Source organism: Tamandua tetradactyla, chromosome 10 (genome assembly GCF_023851605.1).
Source record: "Tamandua tetradactyla isolate mTamTet1 chromosome 10, mTamTet1.pri, whole genome shotgun sequence".
Classification (NCBI taxonomy): domain Eukaryota; kingdom Metazoa; phylum Chordata; class Mammalia; order Pilosa; family Myrmecophagidae; genus Tamandua; species Tamandua tetradactyla.
The window spans coordinates 108885927-108904136 of record NC_135336.1 but is presented as its reverse complement, the minus strand read 5'-3'; the positions used below and the strand labels follow the sequence as shown (position 1 = coordinate 108904136).

The following is an 18210-nucleotide window of genomic DNA, read 5'->3' as shown; positions in this document are numbered from 1 at the left end:
CAGTACCTGGAGGGGTGCATGTCTCCACAGATGAATGTACAAGAACAGAGCGTCTTTTCGAAGGCATGGGCATTTTCCTCTCTTTGTATTTGGCCAAAGCAGCTTGCACAGCTTCCGTGTGGACATCTATATAGAAATAACAGCAACAGAAAATACCTTTTAAAAGACTAGTTATGAAGTAACCAAATCTAGTGCCATATGTGTGCCAGCTTTCATCTGAAAGTGTAAAAGGAAACAAGCTCAGGCTGCCACTCCACCACATCCCTCCTCGGGCACCCCCTGGAGACCCCCTCCCTCCTTGGCTGCCCACTACCCCATCGCAGGCCCAAGAGGTCCACCCTAAGCAACTGAAGAAGGCAGGGCAAGAAAGAGCATGCCCATCTGCCTCCTGTCCCCACGAAAACCAAGAGGTTTTTTCAAGATATCCTGAAACAAAATGGTGTAATATCTACAAACAAATGAGAAAAGGAAATTCTGAACTCAGAGACGTTATCCACCTGCCAAGGTGAAAAAGAAGTAAGTGTAGTTGTGTAAGGCCCATGGAGTTCACCCGTCATGTCCTCCTCAGAGGAAAAGACTGCTCCCAAACCCTAGGACCCGACCACAGGAGGCAAACAGAGGGAGAGAAGAGGAGTGAGGACACTCACCTCTCAAGGAATTAAGATCTAAACATGATGGAAAAGAGCTGGAAATGCGAGCCAAGTAAGGGTTCTGAAAACAACTTGCAAGGGAACCCACTCGAACAGCCTGACACTAAACGCACTTCCATATGAGCCTATCGGGCAGGGGTAGGTGGGAGGTGGCCCCTTCAGTGGATACTGGACATAGCAGGGACTGCAGAGTAGTGCATTCGAAGGCCCCATCTGGTTGGGGCTGAGGGAGCAGGGGCTGCAGAAGGCCTTATTTTCTTATAAGAGAAGAGTTTTTGTGTTTAATAACGAGTCCTGGGAAAAGGAAAGTGCTTGTGAGTAAAATAAAAATATATACAAAACTTTCAAATTAATGAGGGGGAGAAAATCAAACCAGGAAAAAGATTAAGCGTAAACCACAAAGAAAAACTGAGGTAGACTAAAATAAAATAAATTAGTTGCTGCATTAAACGTGAAGAGCTGAACCCTCTATTCAGAGTGGCGCGGCGTCGGTGAGGGTCCCAGGGCCCTAGGAAAAGCAAATGCAAATCCTTTCTTAGGCGTTGCAGGTTGCAGAAAAGATGAGGTGAAGCAGGGCAGGACTGGGCTGCGGCCTCCCGCCCCAGGGCTGTGGCTGCCCAGCGTCTGGTCTCGGGGCCTGATCGTGGGGGCACCCAGGCACTACATGAGCACGACCGGGGACCCTGAAGAATTACTGCAGGCTGCTCACCATTGCCAAGAGCTTGTTGACCTGAACTAGTCCTGATCCATCCAGGGCCCCTCGGACTCAGGGTCCGACAGCGATGTGGCCCCCAAACTGGGGCTGAGTCTTTCCTCCAGCCCCAAGGACAGACAGGACCACGGCAGTGACCGGGCTGTGCTCAGGCTTCTGCCGGCTGCAGGCAGGTCCGGTGGAATGCCCCATTCAAAGCCCTTGCCCTGCTCGTGGCCAGGCTGCCTGAGAGTTCTTGTGCCACAAACTGCAGGACCCGCCGCTGAGAAACGCTTCATGAGGAGCTCACCCTCACCCTCACCCCAACCCTGGAATGTCACGCGCTTGAAAAAGGCACCGGCCACCCTGTGGTGGGTACTGCCCACTGTGTCAGGGACAGATGGACTACGCAAAGACAAAACCCCTCTCAGGAGACAGACAGACACGTGGAAACCGAGCCGGAGAAGGTGCACTCGCAGCACAGGCCAGCGTGGCTCTTTGGTTAATATTCAGATTTTCCTCTTCCTGCACTGTTTCTAAGGCCCATGCAGCCCGCGATCAAAGTCTACACTTGGTGTCCATGCAGAGGTAACTATCCCAGTGGGACTCTTGACCCTTGGAGGGAAGGCAAATGCTTTTTTGTTTGCTTTTTAACTGTTATTTTTTTTGGGGGGGGTGGTGGAAACGGGAATAAGCCTGGGGTAGAATTTTAAAGATTCAACACTGGTGTATATATGTCTGACTGGGTGGGCTGACCTGTGAACTCAGTGATTCTGGGGCCATTATGATCGCTGCCACAGAATTTTCTTACCCATTGATGTAATGATGAGTTTGTTTCAGTCTCCTAAGCAAAAATCACTCTCTTGAGTCACCTTAACTTTATGTAAGCAAAAGTTTATCTACTCCAGTATGGCCTGCCACCTAAAGACTTGAAAACAAAGTTACTTACAGTCAGTGGGTATGCAGAATCCGAATTTATAATAATCAAGACAAATCTTTGAAAGGTTACACTAAGTAAAGAACTTCTAAACCTTGCTTTGGATGAACCGTACCTTTCTGAATATAAGCTGTACTTTTATTTCTAATACAGAGGCTGAATTAGCTAAATACATGCTTTAAGGATTGTTCTAGTTTGCTAGCTGCCGGAATGCAACACACCAGAGACGGATTGATTTTTAATAAAAGGGGATTTATTTTGTTGGTTCTTCAGAGGAAAGGCAGCTAACTTTCCACTGAGGTTCTTTCTTACGTGGAAGGCACAGGATGGTCTCTGCTGGTCTTCTCTCCAGGCCCCTGGGTTCCAACAACTTTCCCCGGGGTGATTTCTTTCTCCATCTCCAAGGGCCCGGGCTGAGCTGCAAGTGCTGAGATGAGGAATGCCAAGCTGCTAGCAGTGCTACGTTGCAATCTCTCATTTAAGCACCAGCCAATTAAGTCAAACATCACTCATTGCAGCAGACACGCCTCCTAGCTGACTGCAGATGTAATTGGCAACAGATGAGGTTCACGTACGGTTGGCTTATGTCCGCAGCAACAAGACTAGGTATGCTCACCTGGCCAAGCTGACAACTGAATCTAACTAACACACGTCCACCCCTTGTCAACTTGGCAACTTCAAGCATCACCTTACACAGATGTAAAAAATTCTCTTGCTGTGGACCTGTGAAACTCAAAACAAGTTCGGTGCCAATAAGCAAAGGAGGATATTCACAGGATACAGATTTTCATTTCCATAGGGAGAAATTGGAAGAAACACAGATGTAAAACCTGCAGGGCAAGCGCCATGGGATTTCAAAGTCCGAAAGTCATTCATCCTTGGGCTATAGGAAGTGGCAGTCCCACCCCTTCAAAGGGCCTATGCAGTGGCCCACCTCTTTTCAAATCAACCTCGGGGAAAGTTGTTGGAACCCAGGGGCCTGGAGAGAAGACCAGCAGAGACCATCCTGTGCCTTCCACGTAAGAAAGAACCTCAGTGGAAAGTTAGCTGCCTTTCCTCTGAAGAACCAACAAAATAAATCCCCTTTTATTAAAAGTCAATCCGTCTCTGGTGTGTTGCATTCCGGCAGCTAGCAAACCAGAACAGAGTTGGTACCGGAGAGTGGGGTGCTGCTGCGGTTTGCAAATGCCAGATATGTTTGAACAGTGTTTTGGATGGCTAAGGCGATGACTTTGGAGGAACTGTGAAGAGATTGATGGAGAAGTCCTGGAGGGCTTGAAGAGACTGTTGGTGTAAATGAAACCACCGCCAATCTTGAAAAAGGAGGACACAAGGATAAAAGTAGACTTTCTGTTTAGCACCACGTTATAATCTGTTTATTTTTTCCCTAAGAACTCTTGGCAGGGATATGAAGGCAGAACACACACAGCACATGCTGAAGGAGGAGGGTAGTGTTTTTTAAAAAAGAGGACAAACAGAATTTTAACTCAACTTTTCCAAGTGTTCCCATCCTTTTAGTTAACATTATCTTATGGTACCATAACACCACTAGGAAACAGGGTATATACTCTTTTGGGTTTTATCTTAATTGGGTATATAACAGAAATGAGCTCTGGAAATGATTTTTTTTTTTTAAACTTTGCTGGTCTCCTTTCCATGTTCCTACAAAACTCCCACTAACAGATGCAAGAGTTATATAAAAGGGAAAGGAAGCGAGGATGTGAAAAGAAAACTATACCCCTGTAAATAGTGAATTATGGTGGAAAATACCTTGGTAACTTCAGAGGAGACTCTGCATAATGGTCCCTTTTGGAGAAGGTAGGCAAATAGAACATGTACGAATGCAAACACATCACCGTGTTCCTTACATCAGAGCCTCACCACTATTTTATCTTGTATCTAGGTGTCTACAATGACCTAAACCACCATATGCATAATATGCCATTGACCTGAAAACTTAAGTTTTGGCCTTTATGTGGCCAGAAAAGTGAACTGAGTTTTCATAGTTCAGAAGAAACCTCAAATGAGGGGAGTCAGCAGCAAATGTGGGGGAAATGTTTACATTTTTTTCCTTCAGAAACAACGCTGACAATTTTACCTGACATTCAAAACAGGGAGCTATGGTGCACTCCAGTTTATATGTGCTATAAAATGTATCATGTAAATTTGGGGCACCTATAGCTGAACTCCTCATTTCACCTGACAAATCTCGCTCCCAGTTCAGAGGCGGTGTGGGCTTGTGGAGGCGGCATGGCCCGGGCCACAGCTCACTCCAATTTCCAGTACTACAGCTGTCACCAGCATGGTATCCTTTTAAACCAGAGTGGTTGAAATAGTTGTTCTCTCAAGAGAACTGCTACTAACATTAGGGACTGGGAACAGTCCTTGGGATAAAAAGGAAAGAGTTTTCTCTTGGGAAAACATGTCAGGGAAATAAAGAACACTTTCTACCTCTGTTTCAGGTTTTTGAAATGTTTACTTTAAACCAAATTTTAATTTCTGTGTCCAAAATAAGTCTTAAGGTCACCTGCTCTTTCAAATGAGATAGGTGGGCTGCCTGTTTCTTACTGAATGAACTCATGGGATTACTCTGCTTATGAAACTGCACTCTGCCTGTCAATGAGTGAGATTTAGAGTTGCCTAGCAATTCACTAGCTTGAAAAAATTCATCTTTCCCCTACAGAAATAAAGAAAAACAAAGTCAGTGAAAGATCATCTTCATAGTTTCAGGAGTAAATCTATATGTGGCTTTTGTGGAGCACTGCCATGGATGTAAATGCAGCAACTTGTTAAAAAAACGCACTATTTACTTTCAGAAAAAGTTGCTACTTGTCTTTTCAAGTGGTTGAAAAACACACATTTGATATTCTGTGTCATAGTAACATAACACATAAACTAAAGGCTTTTTATTATGATGATAAATTCTGTTTTAAAACATCACAAAACGGGAACCAGCATTCTCATTAGACTGACTATATCAAAATACAGTTCAAATAGGACTTTTAGAGTTTACTGAACACTAAAACTATGAAACAATTACTTCTTTTAAATAGCTTAAGTATTTTATTTGTTTGCAGCTAAGCTCGTTAACATTATATAATGAAAATGTACAAAGAATAAAGTTGCAGTTTTTGGTTAGATTAAAGTCAGACATTCACTAAAAAGAATCTCTGAATGTGAATATTCCAGAAATTTCTTTAAGCCATCTGATCAGAACTGTCCATGAATATTACCTTACTTTGGAAGGTACTGGCATACATTTGAATTAAATTCAGAATTTTTCAAAATAAGCCCTAACTAAAAAGCCTATTTTATATCAAACTAAAACAATTTTAACAGAACTTTCCTTTCCAGAAATAATAATAAATGAAACAAGACATTTTGTAAAATGTGGTCCTGAACATGTTACAGTAAAAAATAAATATATACTCAACTTTCACCTCCTCAATACAGGCTACTTTCTGTTCCTTGGCCTTGGAAACAAAAAGAACGGCCCATAAGCAACCTCAGGTAGGGGGTGGCCAAGCTCAAGCAGTTGAACATGGATGCCTCTTAAAAGAACTTAGGGAAACCTGGTTAAAGGATGCAAATTCGGTCCAAGTAGCAGCGCGGTTGGGGCCTGGCGCAGTCCCATGCTCACCTGTGCTGTGCTAAGGAGCAAACCCTGATGCTCCTGCTCTAGGGGAAATCTTTTCCCTGGAGAGGGTTAGTGTCCAGCAAGCTCTCTGATTATATAAATGAGGTGAGCACAGCCTCCATATGGGTACTTTAAAGCTCGGAGTCAAAGTATTTTTCTAAATGGCTAGGCAGAATCCATGTGTCAAATGGCGATCCTCCAGTTTGCTCTAATTCCTCATCATGCATTTGTAGACCTAGATTGCAGACCTCTGCTACATCATCACAATCACATCTAACGTCCATCCTAACTTACGATCCATATTCTGTGCCTGGAAACATTCCCTGTATTTAACACTAATACCTGCACTGTTACACTTACACGGTCACAAAACATTAATGATCCTTTGTAGACCAAGTAAGTGCTTTTGAACCATAACTGATATGCATCAAATCACAGCCAGAATGTCCAAGATAAAAAAACGTGTACAATACAAACAATAACCTAAAATACACATACACACATATACACATGCTTTCACACACACACTTCTTACAGAACTGTGCTTGAGGAAATTCCATTTGTTGAGAGCCAATGAAGGCATATTTCGCCAAACTGCTGATCCAGGTTTTTTTTTTTTTTTTTATTAATTAAAAAAAGAATTAACAAAACAATTAGAAATCCTTCCAATCTACATGTACAATCAGTAATTCTTAATAACATCACATAGTTGCATATTCATCATTTCTTAGTACATTTGCATCGATTTAGAAAAAGAAATAAAAAGACAACAGAATAAGAATTAAAACAATAATAGAAAGAAAAAAAAACAAAAAAAACAAAAACAAAAAACCTATACCTCACATGCAGCTTCATTCAGTGTTTTAACATAATTGCATTACAATTGGGTAGTATTGTGCTGTCCATTTCTGAGTTTTTATATCCAGTCCCGTTGTACAGTCTGTATCCCTTCAGCTCCAATTATCCCTTTTCTTTTTTTTTTTTTTTAATTAACGGAAAAAAAGAAATTAACCCAACATTTAGAGATCATACCATTCTACATATACAATCATTAATTCTTAACATCATCACATAGATGCATGATCATCATTTCTTAGTACATTTGCATTGGTTTAGAAGAACTAGCAACATAACCAAAAAAGATGTAGAATGTTAATATAGAGAAAAAAATAAAAGTAATAATAGTAAAATCAAAACAAAACAAAACAAAAACCTATAACTCAGATGCAGCTTCATTCAGTGTTTTAACATGATTATTTTACAATTAGGTATTATTGTGCTGTCCATTTTTGAGTTTTTGTATCTAGTCCTGTTACACCGTCTGTATCCCTTCAACTCCAATTGGCCATTATCTTACCCTGTTTCTACCTCCTGCTGGACTCTGTTATCAAGGACATGTTCCAAATTTATTCTCGAATGTCTGTTCACATCAGTGGGACCATACAGTATTTGTCCTTTAGTTTTTGGCTAGACTCACTCAGCATAATAGTCTCTAGGTCCATCCATGTTATTACATGCTTCATAAGTTTATCCTGTCTTAAAGCTGCATAGTATTCCATCGTATGTATATACCACAGTTTGTTTAGCCACTCTTCTGTTGATGGAGATTTCGGCTGTTTCCATCTCTTTGCAATTGTAAATAACGCTGCTATAAACATTGGTGTGCAAATGTCCGTTTGTGTCTTTGCCCTTAAGTCCTTTGAGTATATTCCCAGCAACGGTATTGCTGGGTCGTATGGCAATTCTATATTCAGCTTTTTGAGGAACCGCCAAACTGCCTTCCACAGTGGTTGCACCATTTGACATTCCCACCAACAGTGGATAAGTGTGCCTCTTTCTCCGCATCCTCTCCAGCACTTGTCATTTTCTGTTTTGTTGATAATGGCCATTCTGGTGGGTGTGAGATGATATCTCATTGTGGTTTTGATTTGCATTTCTCTAATGGCCAGGGACATTGAGCATCTCTTCATGTGCCTTTTGGCCATTTGTATTTCCTCTTCTGATAGGTGTCTGTTCAAGTCTTTTTCCCATTTTGTAATTGGGTTGGCTGTCTTTTTGTTGTTGAGATGAACAATCTCTTTATAAATTCTGGATACTAGACCTTTATCTGATATATCATTTCCAAATATTGTCTCCCATTGTGAAGGCTGTCTTTCTACTTTCTTGATGAAGTTCTTTGATGCTCAAAAGTGTTTAATTTTGAGGAGTTCCCATTTATTTATTTCCTTCTTCAGTGCTCTTGCTTTAGATTTAAGGTCCATAAAACCACCTCCAGTTGTAAGATCCATAAGATATCTCCCAACATTTTCCTCTAACTGCTTTATGGTCTTAGACCTAATGTTTAGATCTTTGATCCATTTTGAGTTAACTTTTGTATAGGGTGTGAGAGGTGGGTCTTCTTATAATTCTTTTGCATATGGATATCCAGTTCTCTAGGCACCATTTATTGAAGAGACTGCTCTGTCCCAGGTGAGTTGGCTTGACTGCCTTATCAAAGATCAAATGTCCATAGATGAGAGGGTTTATATCTGAGCACTCTATTCGATTCCATTGGTCGATATATCTATCTTTATGCCAATACCATGCTGTTTTGACCACTGTGGCTTCATAATATGCCTTAAAGTCAGGCAGTGCGAGACCTCCAGCTTTGTTTTTTTTCCTCAAGATGTTTTTAGCAATTCGGGGCACCCTGCCCTTCCAGATAAATTTGCTTACTGGTTTTTCTATTTCTGAAAAATAAGTTGTTGGGATTTTGATTGGTATTGCATTGAATCTGTAAATCAATTTAGGTAGGATTGACATCTTAACTATATTTAGTCTTCCAGTTCATGAACACGGTATGCCCTTCCATCTATTTAGGTCTTCTGTGATTTCTTTTAGCAGTTTTTTTGTAGTTTTCTTTATATAGGTTTTTTGTCTCTTTAGTTAAATTTATTCCTAGGTATTTTATTCTTTTAGTTGCAATTGTAAATGGGATTCGTTTCTTGATTTCCCCCTCAGCTTGTTCATTACTAGTGTATAGAAACGCTACAGATTTTTGAATGTTGATCTTGTAACCTGCTACTTTGCTGTACTCATTTATTAGCTCTAGTAGTTTTGTTGTGGATTTTCCGGGTTTTCGACGTATAGTATCATATCGTCTGCAAACAGTGATAGTTTTACTTCTTCCTTTCCAATTTTGATGCCTTGTATTTCTTTTTCTTGTCTAATTGCTCTGGCTAGAACCTCCAACACAATGTTGAATAATAGTGGTGATAGTGGACATCCTTGTCTTCTTCCTGATCTTAGGGGGAAAGTTTTCAATTTTTCCCCATTGAGGATGATCTTAGCTGTGGGTTTTTCATATATTCCCTCTATCATTTTAAGGAAGTTCCCTTGTATTCCTATCTTTTGAAGTGTTTTCAACAGGAAAGGATGTTGAATCTTGTCAAATGCCTTCTCTGCATCAATTGAGATGATCATGTGATTTTTCTGCTTTGATTTGTTGATATGGTGTATTACATTAATTGATTTTCTTATGTTGAACCATCCTTGCATACCTGGGATGAATCCTACTTGGTCATGATGTATAATTCTTTTAATGTGTTGTTGGATACGATTTGCTAGAATTTTATTGAGGATTTTTGCATCTATATTCATTAGAGAGATTGCTCTGTAGTTTTCTTGTTTTGTAATATCTTTGCCTGGTTTTGATATGAGGTTGATGTTGGCTTCATAGAATGAATTAGGTAGTTTTCCCTCCGCTTCGATTTTTTTGAAGAGTTTGAGGAGAATTGGTACTAATTCTTTCTGGAACGTTTGGTAGAATTCACATGTGAAGCCATCTGGTCCTGGACTTTTCTTTATAGGAAGCTTTTGAATGACTAATTCAATTTCTTTACTTGTGATTGGTTTGTTGAGGTCATCTATTTCTTCTTGAGTCAAAGTTGGTTGTTCATGTCTTTCCAGGAACCCGTCCATTTCATCTAAATTGTTGTATTTATTAGCGTAAAGTTGTTCATAGTATCCTGTTATTACCTCCTTTATTTCTGTGAGGTCAGTAGTTATGTCTCCTCTTCCATTTCTGATCTTATTGATTTGCATCCTCTCTCTTCTTCTTTTTGTCAATCTTGATAAGGGCCCATCAATCTTATTGATTTTCTCATAGAACCAACTTCTGGTCTTATTGATTTTCTCTACTGTTTTCATATTTTCAATTTCATTTATTTCTGCTCTGATCTTTGTTATTTCTTTCCTTTTGCTTGCTTTGGGATTAGTTTGCTGTTCTTTCTCCAGTTCTTCCAATTGAACAGTTAATTCCTGCATTTTTGCCTTTTCTTCTTTTCTGATATAGGCATTTAGGGCAATAAATTTCCCTCTTAGCACTGCCTTTGCTGCATCCCATAAGTTTTGATATGTTGTGTTTTCATTTTCATTCACCTCGAGGTATTTACTAATTTCTCTTGCAATTTCTTCTTTGACCCACTCGTTGTTTAAGAGTGTGTTGTTGAGCCTCCAGGTATTTGTGAATTTTCTGGCATTCCGCCTATTATTGATTTCCAACTTCATTCCTTTATGATCCGAGAAAGTGTTGTGTATGATTTCAATCTTTTTAAATTTGTTAAGACTTGCTTTGTGACCCAGCATATGGTCTATCTTTGAGAATGATCCATGAGCACTTGAGAAAAAGGTGTATCCTGCTGTTGTGGGATGTAATGTCCTATAAATGTCTGTTAAGTCTAGCTCCTTTATAGTAATATTCAGATTCTCTATTTCTTTATTGATCCTCTGTCTAGATGTTCTGTCCATTGATGAGAGTGGGGAATTTAGAAGTCTCCAACTATTATGGTATTTGTGTCTATTTCCCTTTTCAGTGTTTGCAGTGTATTCCTCACGTATTTTGGGGCATTCTGGTTCGGTGCATAAATATTTATGATTGTTATGTCTTCTTGTTTAATTGTTCCTTTTATTAGTATATAGTGTCCTTCTTTGTCTCTTTAACTGTTTTACATTTGAAGTCTAACTGGTTGGATATTAGTATAGCCACTCCTGCTATTTTCTGGTTGTTATTTGCATGAAATATCTTTTCCCAACCTTTCACTTTCAACCTATGTTTATCTTTGGGTCTAAGATGTGTTTCCTGTAGACAGCATATAGAAGGATCCTGTTTTTTAATCCATTCTGCCAGTCTATGCCTTTTGATTGGGGAATTCAGTCCATTAACATTTAGTGTTATTACTGTTTGGATAATATTTTCCTCTGCCATTTTGCCTTTTGCATTATATATATCATATCTGACTTTCCTTCTTTCTACACTCTTCTCCATACCTCTCTCTTCTGTCTTTTTGTATCTGACTCTAGTGCTCCCTTTAGTATTTCTTGCAGAGCTGGTCTCTTGGTCACAAATTCTCTCAGTGACTTTTTGTCTGAGAATGTTTTAATTTCTCCCTCATTTTTGAAGGACAATTTTGCTGGATATAGGAGGCTTGGTTGGCAGTTTTTCTCTTTTAGTAATTTAAATATATCATCCCACTGTCTTCTAGCCTCCATGGTTTCTGCTGAGAAATCTACACATAGTCTTATTGGGTTTCCCTTGTATGTGATGGATTGTTTTTCTCTTGCTGCTTTCAAGATCCTCTCTTTCTCTTTGACCTCTGACATTCTAACTAGTAAGTGTCTTGGAGAACGCCTATTTGGGTCTAATCTCTTTGCGGTGCGCTGCACTTCTTGGATCTGTAATTTTAGGTCTTTCATAAGAGTTGGGAAATTTTCAGTGATAATTTCTTCCATTAGTTTTTCTCCTCCTTTTCCCTTCTCTTCTCCTTCTGGGACACCCACAACACGTATATTTGTGCGGTTCATATTGTCCTTGAGTTCCCTGATACCCTGTTCAAATTTTTCCATTCTTTTCCCGATAGTTTCTGTTTGTTTTTGGAATTCAGATGTTCCATCCTCCAAATCACTAATTCTATCTTCTGTCTCTTTGAATCTATCATTGTAGGTATCCATTGTTTTTTCCATCTTTTCTACTTTGTCCTTCACTTCCATAAGTTCTGTGATTTGTTTTTTCAGTTTTTCTATTTCTTCTTTATGTTCAGCCCATGTCTTCTTCATGTCCTCCCTCAATTTATCGATTTCGTTTTTGAAGAGGTTTTCCATTTCTGTTTGTATATTCAGCATTAGTTGTCTCAGCTCCTGTATCTCATTTGAACTATTGGTTTGTTCCTTTGACTGGGCCATATTTTCAATTATTTGAGCGTGATCCGTTATCTTCTGTTGGCGTCTGCGCATTTAGACAGATTTCCCTGGGTATTGGATCCAAAAGTTTGGAAGATTTTTCTGTGAAATCTCTGGGTTCTGTTTTTCTTATCCTGCCCAGTAGGTGGCGCTCGTGGCACACGTTTGTCTGCGGGTCCCACCAGTAAAAGGTGCTGTGGGACCTTAAACTTTGGAAAACTCTCGCCGTCCGGGAGGTTCGCTAGCCGAAGCGGCTTGAGCCGGCCCGGCGTCCGAACGCAGGGAGGGTTGCTGGCCGCCGCAGCCCGGGAAAGAGCCCGTCCGAATTTCCTAGTCGGCCCTGGGCGACAAGCGTGGTGGGAGGGCGCCAGCGGCAGCGGCCCGCCCGGGAGAGTGCACGTTCCCCGGGAGTCACGGGTTTGGAAGGGGCCTACCCCACCCGTCACCGTTCTCCACGGCCTGGGGATTTCCGATCCAATTCTCTCAGTTGGTCCGGGGGGCCACGCGTGGTGTGGGCGCCAGCCGCCTTGGTTTCAGGGGACCGCCTCTCCAATTCTCCCAACCGGGCCGGGAAGGGGGAAGGGAGTGACTCCGGCCGCTTGCCGCCCCGCCCAGTGAGGCCCGTGCGCCTCGGTGATCTTACCCAAGCTGCTTCTCTCAGCCAGCCAGCCGTTCCAGAATGGTGTACGCTGTCTTTTTTATCTCTGTTGTGGCTTTGGGTGCTTTCTGTATCGTTTCTACTCCCCTAGTAACTGTCCTGGAGAAGAAACTAAGATCCGCGCGTCTTACTAAGCCGCCATCTTCCAGGAAGTCTACTGCTCCAGGTTTTTGTTTGGAAAATCTATCACAGTAGGGCACAGCTGTTTACTGGCTGGGCAGGAAAGAAAGATATGCTTGTAGCAACCAGAAAGTTTCAAGGTCTTTCAAGTTGTATAAAATGGACCTACAGAAATGATTAAGTGTTCTCAGGATGCAAAGTTGGAGCTGAAATGTGATACCAAACCAGCTGCAAGAAGTATACAGTAGCCACCTCTTGAGGTCAAACCTGGTACTCAAATATATAAGAAACCTTTCAGGACACGTAGCCTATTGGCCTTGTCCCATATCATCACACAACCTGATCATATGTGAATTTCATAAAAGAGTCATACTGTTCTGCTAGTTTGGTATTGAGATACTCCTCCCGATATAAATTTTTGTTTGTATCAGTGGCTCACTATGTCATCACATAGTTGTATATTCTTCACCATGATCATTTTAGAACCTTTGCATCACTCCAGAAAAAGAAATAAAAAGAAAAAAAAAAAAAAAGAACTCATATTGTCTCATCTCTGTCTTCTCCCTTTTGGTTCAGAAGGCTTTCTCCATCCCATGATGCCAGGTCTTGGCTCATCACCAGAGTTCTGTCCCACGTTGCCAGGGAGATTTATACCCCTAGGAGTTATGTCCCACATAGCAGGGAGGGTAGTGAGTTCACCTGCGGAGCTGGCTTAGAGAGAGAGGCCCTGAGCAACGAAAGAAGTTATCTGGGGGTGACACTTAGGCACAATCTTAAGTAGGCTTAACCTTGTCTTTGCAGGAATAAGTTTCATAGGGGTGAACCCCAAGATCGAGGGCTCAGCCTATTGAATTGGTTGTCCCCAGTACTTGTGAGACTATCAGGAATTCCCCAGATGGGGAAATTGAATATTTCCTCCTTTCTCCCCAGTTTCCCAGGGGAACTTTACAAATACAGAAAGAACCACAAGGAGAATCTGACACATCTACACATAGGGAAATTCAGGCACAACTGTCTGAGAAAACAACAGATTAAACAGACAAAAACAGAGTCAATATCCAGATCTGAAGAAGCTTCCTCTGATGGATAAATAGGACCTACATCTAACTAATGGGGAGGACACCTTACTTTCGTGCACTAAGGAACAAAGCACAATAAATTCTATATAATGGTTTGGTATAGACCATGCTGTTGAATCACAATTAGATGAGGGCCAAAGAGATATTCTAAAAAAATTGGCCTGACTTTGAAAATAAAACTACACTTCTAAAGTATTAAAGAAATAAAAGGGAATGAGGAAATACTTAGGAATAAACAATAACAAAAACAATAAATATGAAAGCAAGATGGCAGCACAGTGAGGTGTAGAATTTAGTTTGTCCTCCAAAGCAGCTAAATAGCCAGGAATGGTACAGAACCACTGCTGGGGCCACATAAGTGACCACACACACACTGAACACCAGTCTAGACCAGGTGGAACTACTGAGATTCTACCCACACAGAATTGTAGGTCCTCCAAGCTGCAGATGCTAGTGCCCGTCTCCCATGGGCACAGGAGGCTGGTTCCCCCAGGGCAAAGGAACAGATTTTACCAGCAGCAAGGGCTTGGCTCAATAATGCTCCAACTGTGGAATTAATTAACAAATTCTGACTAGTGAAAACAGGCCCCCAACACAGATAAACCTGGAGTAAGCACTAAAGGAAACAAGAGTTTTGCCCTGGCAGAGGGGACAGGGCTGATGAAAAACAAAATGAAACCAGAGGTTTTCTGAGCTGGAAAACACGAAATACTGGAAAAGGGTTGGACCCCAAGTAAAGGGGTCCATAGAGCCTGGAAACATGGAACCAGGTATCGACTCAAGATAAACCAGGGCCGGGGTGGGGGGGCTGTCCAACTCTGAAAAGGGTTTTTGCTTTTACTTCGTAATACTTCATTAGATAGAACTGGAAGCACTCTCAGATTCCAGCACTGTCCCAGGCAATGGCAGAATTAAGGAAAGTCTGAGAAACAAAATAACTAGTCAGGTGAAAGGGGTATATCCTAGTTTGAAAGGATGTATGTTCCCTACCATGTTTTAATCAAAATCCCATTTCGTAAAGGCAGAATAATCCCTCTTCAATACTATATGTTTGAAACTATAATCAGATCATCTCCCTATAGATGTGATCTAATCAAGAGTAGTTGTTAAACTGGATTCGGTGACATGTCTCCACCCATTTGGGTGGGTCTTGATAAGTTTCTGGGGTTCTATAAAAGAGGAAACATTTTGGAGAATGGGAGACTCAGAGAAAGCAAAGCAGAATGAAATAGCCATGAGAAGCAGAGTCCACCATCTTCTTTGGAGATGAAGAAGGAAAACGCCTCCCGGGGAGCTTCACGAAACAGGAAGACAGGAGAAGAAGCTAGGAGATGACACCGTGTTCGCCATGTGCCTTTCCAGATAAGAAAGGAACCCTGACCGTGTTCACCATGTGCCTTTCCAGATGGGAGAGAAACTGACTGTGTTCACCATATGCCCTTCCACTTAAGAGAGAAACCCTGAACTTCATCAGCCTTCTTGAATCAAGGTATCTTTCCCTGGATGCCTTAGACTGGACATTTCTATAGACTTGCTCTAACTGGGACATTTTCTCGGCCTTAGAACGGTAAAGTAGCAACTTATTAAATTCCCCCTTTTAAAAGCCATTCTGTTTCTGGTATATTGCATTCCAGCAGCTAGCAAACTAGAACAGAGTAATTCCCTATTAGGGTATATCTTCCCCAAGAGAAAGGCGCGCAGCCCAGCTGAAGTAGAATCCATCCTTTAAGGAACTCAGGCCCCAGGGACTGGAAAACAGAAGCAATCAAAGTCCCCTTACTCCTACCTCTCCTCTGTCTCAACCACACCCCTGGCAGGGAGAGTCTGCTGAAGTTAAAGGCACTTTACACTGGCGGGAAGCCATGGGCAGATAAGTGACACATGTTGGGCAAGACAGGAAAAGCATAGACTCTAGAGACTTCTTAGGAAAGCCTGACAACCTGCTGGGTCTCACCTTCAGGGAAAACTAATGCTGGCTATTCTTTCCACCTGAGAGGAGGCCAGTCCAGTTTGGGAAAATCTGACTGGGGTCTATAACACCTGAGGAGATCCTCCTGGAAAAAAGTTTCCATATAGGCAGTGCAAGAAACAGAAAAACAAGAACTGCAAAATTCTGCTAGAGGTCCAGAATTAGTTGAACATAATGCCAAAGAACAGAGAGAACAAAGCCATCCAGCAAGAAAAACTTACGTAAAAAGAGTGAAAACAACCTCCAGAATAAACTAATTAATGAAATCAAATGACTAGATGTCAGAAAAAAATAATGAGTCATACTAGGAAAATCAAAGATATGGCTCAGTCAAAGGAACAAACCAACACTTGTTTGTTTGTTACATGATATACAGGAGTTGAAATGACTAATTCATGATGTTTGAACAGAGAGGCAAAACCTCATCAAACATCAAATCAGTGAGTGGAGGGAGGATATAAAGAACTTATTGGGTGAACATAAAAGAAGAACTCGAAAGTTTGGAAAAACAAACTGCAGAATGTATTTCTGCAGAACTGCAGAAATGCAAGGCACAATAGAAGGGTCCAAAAACACAATGGAGATTATGCCACTTTGAATCTGTTGTGTACTCCAGAAAAATCATGTCCTTTAATCCTCATTCAATATTGCTGTTTAGTACCTTTTTTTTTTATTGTTTCCATGGAGATGTGACCCACCCAATTGTGGGTGATAACTTTTGAGTAGATGGTTTCCATGAAGATGTACCTCCACCCATTCAAAATGCAGTTGCTTACTGGGGCCATTTAAGAAGGAACCATTTTGCAAAAATCTTTAGAACCACCAGAACCAACAGAGCTCACAAAGCCAGAGACCTTTGGAGATGAAGAAGGTAAATGCCCTCGGGGGAGCTTCATGAAGCTTCACCATATCCCCTTCCAGCTGAGAGAGAAACCTTGAACTTCACTGGTCTTTCTTGAATGAAATCAACCTCTTATCGGTGTGTTAATTTGGACATTCTCACAGCCTAAGAACTGTAAACTTACAACTTGATGAACTCCCTGTTTTAAACGCTGTTTCATTTCTGGTATATCACACATTCTGGCAGCTTACAAAGTAGAACAGAGACCGACAACAATATATTTGAAGAGGCAGAAGAAAGGATTAGTGAACTAGAGAATTGGACATTTGAAATCCAATACACAAAAGAAAATATAGAGGAAAGAATGGAAAAATATGAGCAGGGTCTCAGGGAAATGAATGACAACATAAAGCACACAAATATACATGTTGTGGGTGTCCCAGAAGAAGAGAAGGGAAAAGGAGCATAAAGACTAAAGGAGGAAATAATCACTGAAAACTTCCCTTCTGTTATGAGACATAAAATTACAGATCCAAGAAGTATAGCATACCCCAAACAGAATAGATCCAAACAGACATACTCCAAAACACTTACTAATCAGATTGTCAAATGTCAAAGACAGAATTTTGAAAGCAGCAAGAGAAAAACAATCTATCAAAAACAAGAAGCAATGGTTAGGTTCTGGTGTCAACTTGGACAAATGATTATGCTCAATTGCCTGGTCAGGCAAGCACTGGCCTGACTACTGCTGCAGGGATATTTCATGGCTGGCTGATTAATTATCAGTCAGTTGATTGCGGCTGTGGCGGATTACATCTGAGATCAACTAAGACCTGTCTCCCACAATGAGATAATCAAGCCTTCAATCAGTTGAAGGCTTTTAAGGGAGAAGAGAGACTTTTTCACTGCTTCTTCAGCCAGTGAACCTCTCCTGTGTAGCTTGTCAAGACTCTTCATCTGAGCTGCCAGCTTCACAGCCTGCCCTGCGGATTTCGGACTCTTCCATTCCAAAGGCTGCATGAGAAACCTTTATAAATCTTGTATTTACAGATATCTCCTGTTGTTTCTCTTTCTCTAGAGAACCCTGACTAACAGGGTGTGGTACCAAGAGCGGTTCTTGAGAACAGAATCTTAAAAATGGGTTTTTACAATTGGTTTTCTACTCTGACTAGAAAGCAGAAAACAGTCTAATGACACTGTTTCCAATAATCAAGTTTGCACTGACAGTCCATGGGGTGAGTTGGCAAAAGAGACACTTTATCAAAATATCACCATTAGATTCTGCTAACTGTATGCTTATACGAGGCAAGCCTCTGGGTAATGTTTTTGACACCTTTAAGGAATTTTGCGGAATTAAGAGATATAATGATGTTGGCTGGTTGTTATTAGATATGCTGGATACAATGATGAGG

The 18210-nt window shown here is 41.1% G+C and overlaps 1 protein-coding gene across 12 annotated transcripts in view; it reads right to left on the bottom strand.

Annotated features, from left to right (window-relative positions):
- DIP2A (disco interacting protein 2 homolog A) overlaps nt 1-18210 on the bottom strand; it is a 189644-nt gene that overhangs the window by 123778 nt on the left and 47656 nt on the right. For all 12 annotated transcript variants that reach the window (XR_013158765.1, XR_013158766.1, XR_013158767.1 and 9 more), the window contains one exon: nt 7-126. Coding sequence is in view for 9 of the 12 variants with exons in the window: in XM_077119265.1 (XP_076975380.1) it covers nt 7-126 (120 nt within the window). In the remaining 3 variants the exon portion in view is untranslated. The remainder of the gene's footprint in view (nt 1-6; nt 127-18210) is intronic.